This window comes from Mastomys coucha, unplaced genomic scaffold, assembly GCF_008632895.1.
Source record: "Mastomys coucha isolate ucsf_1 unplaced genomic scaffold, UCSF_Mcou_1 pScaffold15, whole genome shotgun sequence".
NCBI lineage: Eukaryota > Metazoa > Chordata > Mammalia > Rodentia > Muridae > Mastomys > Mastomys coucha.
The window spans coordinates 18,888,322-18,895,324 of NW_022196897.1; the positions used below are offsets into that span (position 1 = coordinate 18,888,322).

The following is a 7,003-nucleotide window of genomic DNA, read 5'->3' on the forward strand; positions in this document are numbered from 1 at the left end:
AAAAAAGAGTAGCAGACCTGGAACTGGGCCACCCTCATAGCCAGGCTCTTGGGGGCCTGGCAGGTTGGCAGAGCCCAGGAGTGTCATGTGATAGGCATTTGCCGCCTCCTTAGAGGATGAACAGCTGGGACTGGAGAGTGTTGGGTCATTGTTCCCCAGAACACTGTTCCCTGCTGGCTGAAGCAGTCAGCGCCACTGTGGTTGGGAACATAGGTCTGGGCTTCTGTCCGTGGCCTGGCTGCTGGCCTTGCCTTCCATCAGCTCTGAGCTGGGTAGCATCTCCAGCTGCCCACACCTCTGTCCCGTGTAAAAAGTTCTCATTTCCCATAGCTGCTGAGGGTTAGATGAGGTGGTGGACCAGGAAAGGGCGCTCAGCTCATGGCAGCTCCCACTGAGGCCCGTCACCAAAACACTAGTCTAAAACAAATGCATGTCCCCTGCGTGTCCCCTTTTTTTGGGTCCAGCATCCTGAGAGGTTGTGTTAGAATCAAGAGGAAGGCTTTGGTGCACCAAGTGTCCTCTGTTAGCCATGGCTCTGACCTGAGGCCAGGCTGGCCTCTGTGGGCCCTGAGTAATAAGCCTTAATGAAGACTAGTACTATATGAAGGCCTATAACACTGCGCTGTCTATTCCAGAGCCTCCCGGGCCCATCGACAACAGCAGGATTGCACAGGTCAAAGGCAGTGGCCATATCCAGCTAAAGCAGGGTGAGTCTCCCAGGACCCACTAGCCCAGCCACTCTTTTACCTTCAGACCACCATGTTACCATGAGAGTTCCTGTCCTTCCAGGAAGCTTTGCTATCTGTTTCAAAGTCTTATCCAAGTCCAGCCCAGAGGCCATGTAGGGGGATTTCAGGTCCTTGGCCTCTGTGCAGGTCCTCCAGGCCCTGCACAATACCCTGCCTCTTGTATCCCCTGCTAGCCTAGTTGATCCTTAGTCCTCTGGCTCTGGGAAACAAGAGTCAACAGCCCAAGACATGTCCTCCTGGGCTCTTACAGGCATGACATTTCTCTCTGCAGCAACTTTTGGGAGGGCCTGTGTTTACTCTCCATCCCCTCTGGGGCACCATCCCCATTCTCATCCCTAGGGTTCCCTACCTGGCAGGTGTTTCCCCTGAGAACTGGTATACAGTGTGGACTCTGTGTAAGTGTGCCTCTCCTATTCTACAGGGGCTGACTATGGGCAGATTTCTGAGGAGACCTGGACCTATCTGAACAGTCTGTATGGGGGTGGCCCTGAGATTGCTATCCGGCAGAGTGTAGCCCAGCTCCCAGACCCAGAAAGCTTGCATGGAGAGCAGAAGATTGAGGCTGAGACCCGGGCTCTGTGACTTGGGCCACCCTGAGTTGCTGTGGCTGGCCCTACTCCTCCTCCAGACAGCCCTGCATCCCTCTAAAGGCTGTGTCCTGCTGAGTGCCCACTGTCCCTGAAGGCTGGTATTCGACATTCCCCAGAGGGTGTGTCTGTGCCCTGCAGCTGAGCTGCTGTGTGCCTGGTACTGAGGCTGAGAGCGGCTGGTCCGCCTTGAGAGATGCTGTGCTGGGAAATATATCCACTCGGACTTCTGAGGACTTTGACTGTCATCGCTGTGTCCCCAATTTGCCCTCTTGCTAACTTGGGCTCAGCTTTTGTCCCAGGGGCCCCATGCTGCCCCTTAGCTAATGCTGACCCCTGGGATGGGGGGCCAGGAGCGGCTGCCACTTTTTGGGTATTATCTGCTGTATACTTGGCCCAACACCTTGGGGACTCAGAGAGGTTGATGTCCATGCACAGGGGCGGAATGGATGTGGGGCTCTTTGTGTAGGCCAGCAGCCCCTATGTAATGATGGAGGCCCTGGCTGCCTGTGTGTGTTCTGTTGACTACTCTTGTGGTGGGGACAGAGAAAGGGCAAGCTTTGCTGTAGAGGGTAGAGGACCTGCCACCTTGTCCTGCTGAGACCACTGGCAGATTGACTGTCATTTGCCCTGTGAAGAGACTCCTATACCCCTAGGAAGAGGGAAAACAGATACCTCATGCACTGGCCCACTGTTTGATGCTTGTTCAGCCCTCTTTGCAGTCTAGAGTGAGCCTGGTTCCCTGCACACCCCCCCGGCCTTGGCGTCTAGAGCCAACTCTGAGGAGATGTGACCTGTGGCCACTCACAGGCATGTTGTCTAGAATGTCCTGCCAGGCTACTGCAGAGGCACTGGGACCTGCGGAGCCTAGAGAGACTGTTCTGTGTCTGAGGTCCTGGAGAAGCCTAATAGAAGAACTTCCAGGGCAGGGTGTTCAAGGCTAAGTCTGGGGTAGTGAGGGGGGATCCTGGGACCCAAGAGGACTCCAGTGGCCACCAGTCTCTTCAGAAGTGGGCACCAGCAGCTCAACCCCAAAGGCCTGGGTGTTTAGTGTCCCACTGCGGTGGTTGGAATGTGGATCCATAGCCAGCTGCTGCTGGGACCTGCCCTGTTGGCTGCTATATTTGAAGTCTCTATTGTAGAGCCCTTAGCTCATTGCACTACTGTGACACAGTCTGGTTTGTGTTCAGAATGTCACAATAAATACTTGTTCCTCTCCTGCCCCTAGCCTGTACTGTGACACTGTGGTGTCTGCCTTCAGTGGTGATAAACACAGCCAGAGGCCCAGTGGAAACATCTGGGAGGAGCTGGATCACTTGAAACACCTATAACCCACCAACCCCACAGGGGGTCCAGCAGGGATGCGATAGTGGCCAGCATGTCCCACATGTTGGCTTCCCAACTCCAGTCCCATCTATATTTGCTTTCTGGGGGAGAAGAATTAGAGTATGTATTACTTTAAAAGCATTGAGTTAGGGACTTGGGCTGTAGCTCAGTGGTCTGGCATGTTGTGGGTCCCAAGTTTAATCAGTCCTGTGTGGGAGAGTTGACTGTGGCCATTGATGTCCCATCATATTGAAGGGTTTAGGAGTGCAGAATAGAAACCAAAGTTAAAACCTTCCCAAAGCCAGAAGTAATAATGTATACATCTCTAGCCCAGCATTTGGAAGGCAGAGGGAGGAGGGTCAAGAGTTCCAGATCTTCCTCAGCTACATAGTAAGTTGGAGGTTAGCCTGGGCTATAGGACTTCATCTCAAAATAAACTCCGTTAAACAAACAAAAAAAACCATCCGTAGGGCTGGGAATGTATCTCAGTTACTAGAGTATCTATCGGATATGCATGGAATCCTGGGTTCAATCCCCACCACTTCATCCAGGACTGGTGGAACCAGCTTGAAATAGAAGCTGCAGGATGAGACGGGTCATCCTTGGCCACCTGATGAGAGGCCAGTCTGGACTACATGAGCCCCCACGCCCTGCCTCTGTTTACACGTTACAAGTTACTACATGTGGGTGGCTTCCTAAGGTGAAATTCTGTCTGGAGTTATTTCTGGGGCTTGGCAACTGTGGGAAGATAAGCAAGCTAGAAATAGATCCCAATTTGCCTCAACATACATCTGTAGATTTTCTTGAAATAAATACCCAGCTCTTAAGAGGCTCTGGTGAACCTATATCTAGCCATTATTTACCCAAGCTGAGCAACAGAGGAAATTCCTGGGGGCTGGGGAGGTGGGGCCAGTTTCTAACCCTAGGGCAGATTCTTTGAGGAAGAGCCAGGACGGTGCTTCTCTGTGGAAGTGGGTGACTATTCCTGCAGAGCAGGTGGCTGGCACTTGGGGACCCATGCAGGTCCTAATTGTCTGCGGTTCTGCCCAGACAATTTGCAGGGCTGCATCAGCAAGCACGTACTTTCCGCCCATGTACTGCTTTAGATCCAGGGCAAAGACAACCATCCTGAGCCTTCCACTACCTAATTTTGACCCAGAAATCAGAATTTTAGCATCAAGTTTCCTCTCTCTTCAGGACCTTGCTTGATGGGGCAGGGGAATAGGTATAGATGCACTAGTACTGACCTGCAGGGAGCCTGAGAAAAGAGCAGCTAACCTTGAAGTGAGTATGCCAGGACCACTGTGGTCCTCAGGTGGAAAGCTGTGTGTATGCGTGCGTGTGTGCGTGTGTGCGTGCGTGTGTGTGTGTGTGTGTTTGTGTGTGTGTGTGTGTGTGTGTGTGTGTGTGTGTGTGTGTGTGTGTGTAGGTTCTGGAGCACTCAGCAGGGCTCACCTGGACCATTAGAGGCTACACAGACTGTTTGGTGCTATCCTTTTCTGGAACACTGTCCAGTAGGACACTGCAAGACTGGAAATATCCTTCCTACCTGCCTGTTTCTAAGGACAAAGGCAGTTTGTCCCTAGTTGATGTCACTAAAAACCCAACTAGACAGAGACAGGTATGTTTCAGTCGGTGACTGATGGGTACCTGATGTGACTGGCGACACAGTGGGGGTACTGGGTGCTGTACTGGGTGCTTGCTGGCTGCCTTCGCATGCTCAGACACAGAGGGAAGGACTGCAGCAACTGAGCAAGTGAGGATTCTTTTCGAGTGATGTGCAGAGTCAGAAGACATCTACCCCTCCAAGCTTAGTTTACCTTTTAATTGTTTGCTGAAACAGGGTTCTGCTATGTTGCTCAGGCTGTCCTGGAACTCCTGAAAGCTGGGGTTACAGCTACACCCCACCATGCCCAGCTGCCATATTCACTGCCCAGCCACAACCTACTTTCTCAGGACACATAGTGCTCATGTTTGATAGCAGCAATTTGTCCTTTCTTTTGATTCACTGATTTTGGGAGTGTTGGTCATCACCAGGGATAGAACCAGGGATAGTCTAGGTCGCCAGGCACAGCCACAAGACTTCTACTCTGCTGCCTCCATCCCCTGAGCAATTCTATTGCCCAGCAGCAGCAGTTAAGAGTGTGACTAAGAGGGGGCTGGTGAGATGGCTCAGCAGATAAGAGCACCGACTGCTCTTCCGAAGGTCCTGAGTTCAAATCCCAGCAACCACATGGTGGCTCACAACCACCTGTAACAAGATCTGACGCCCTCTTCTGGTGTGTCTGACGACAGCTACAGTATACTTATAATAATAAATAAATCTTTGGGCTGGAGTGAGCAGGGACTGAGCGAGTGGAGTCTACTGGAACGAAAGCAGGGTCTACCAGAGTGAGCAGGGTTTACTGGAGTGAGCAGAGGTCCTAAAAGTCAATTCCCAACAACCAGATGAAGGCTCACAACTACCTGTACAACTACAGTGTGTACTCATATACATAAATAAATCTTTTTTAAAAAGTGTGACTAGGGGTCTGCCCTGTGGGTCTCACAAACCTGTAAACAAACATGAGGCTCTGATATTGGAGGGGGCAAGAGGAGATGAGGGATTCCCCTTACCCCAAATCCTCAGCCTCTTAGGCTTCCTCCATAGTCACTGGTTAGGGATGCTACTCCAGTTCTGCTTTCTTCCACTAGGGGTCGACATTCCCTCAACAAGGCACCTGGGGCCTGGGTGTGGCCAGGAGAAGCTGGGTGCTGAGGGTACCTGGGCCAGTTGGTATTTCCAGAATACTGGAGAAACCCAGCCCAAGAGCATGTGGCTGTTCTGATCTTGTGAATTAAGAACTTATCTGCAACCCCAGTACCAGAATAGGAACTACAGCCCACCTCCTGGTTTGGAGCCATGTCACCTGCTTTGTCAGAGTCAGAGCCAAGGAGACACCTGGTTCAGATACAGAGTCCTTTCTGAAAGAACAACCAAGTCTTCAAAGAACATTCTGGAAATGGCTTTCCAAAATTAATCTTTTGCTAGCAACCATCACCTGGTGCCCTCCAATACATTGTCCCTGTGGAGAATGGTGATTTATTTACTAGCCCAGAGCAGTCTTGAACTGGTCCTGGCCCTCCTGTCTACCTCCTGAGTAGTACAGGCTCTCAAAGCCAGCTGTAGGACCTTGCTCTCCAACAGGCAAGACAGTACCAGGCATATGCCACCCACCCATTTTAAAACAAGGTCTTACTATGTAGTCCTAGCTGGCCTCAAACTCGCCATGTAATCATGCTAGCTTGGAACTCACAGAGATCCTCCTGTCTCTGCCTTCTGAATGCTGAAATTGAGGGTGTGTGCCAACACTCCAGGCCTGCATGTGGTCTTTTAGAGCCAAAGGGTGCTGACTTTGCTTATAGATCTAGCCTAGTTATAAGTGGACGGTGACCATGTCCTCCCGCTGCTTAAACTCCTACACACATCAGCATTCCTGAGGGCAGAGGCCAACCAGCTGGAGAAGCAGGAAAGGAAATCCTGACTGCCAAGGAGCCATCCCCCATCAGCACTCCTCCCCCCATGCGCCTGCCATTCTTGGACACAATGTGTCACTGTGATAAGACTTGGAAGTGACATTTATAGATAAGGTGGTCCCTAGCCCGAGTACAATGACTCCTCGAGTTTACACAGTGATAGAGAAGGCCAGAAGTCAGCAATCAGCCCTGGGAACGTCTGTGACTGGAGTCCCTCCCTCCCTGAGAGTGTGTGTGTGTGCGCGTGTGCACATGCACAAGTGTACTTTTTTATGGATGAGTTCATCAACTTACATGTATAGAAGACCAGATCAATATCATTTCTGTCACTATCTTAAGTTGTTTGAGGCAGGTCCTACTGTGTAACCTTGGGTGTCCCAGCTAGCCTTGAACTTACAGAACTCCACCTGCTTCTGCCTCCTGGGAGCTGGGATTAAAGGCCTGTGTCTCTGAATTTTTGAGCCACCAGTGGATGGCTGGGATTTTCCTGCTTTTGTGCCCATCCCCCTTTAGTGTTGAGGGTTCAGGCACCCACTTGATGTGCTCAACTTTTTACCCACTAAGCCCCAGCCCAGTGTTATTTCTTCATACAACAGAGAACCATGTACACTAGAAGTTATACTTTATTTAACATTGAAAGGACTAACATTTAATTACATGGGTAACAGTGCTCTCTACTGAAAGCACTTTGTTTGGTTTTAATTCCACCTCCAGAGTCACAGGCGAGTCCAGGACCTGACAGCAGCCAGGGCCTTCCCAACAGTGCCATGCCCTCAAGGCTTAGAATTAGCACTCTCTCTCTCTCTCTCTCTCTCTCTCTCTCTC

The 7,003-nt window shown here is 51.1% G+C and overlaps 1 protein-coding gene across 10 annotated transcripts in view; it reads left to right on the forward strand.

Annotated features, from left to right (window-relative positions):
• Usp20 (ubiquitin specific peptidase 20) overlaps nt 1-3,486 on the forward strand; it is a 33,474-nt gene extending 29,988 nt beyond the window's left edge. For 6 of the 10 annotated variants that reach the window (XM_031369727.1, XM_031369720.1, XM_031369719.1 and 3 more), the window contains 2 exons: nt 636-707; nt 1,171-3,486. In XM_031369727.1, the coding sequence (XP_031225587.1) occupies nt 636-707; nt 1,171-1,331 (233 nt within the window). In that variant the 3' untranslated portion in view covers nt 1,332-3,486. The remainder of the gene's footprint in view (nt 1-635; nt 708-1,170) is intronic. The other 4 variants (XM_031369725.1, XM_031369726.1, XM_031369724.1 and 1 more) reach the window with 1 other exon arrangement.
• The last annotated feature ends 3,517 nt before the right edge of the window (nt 3,487-7,003 follow it).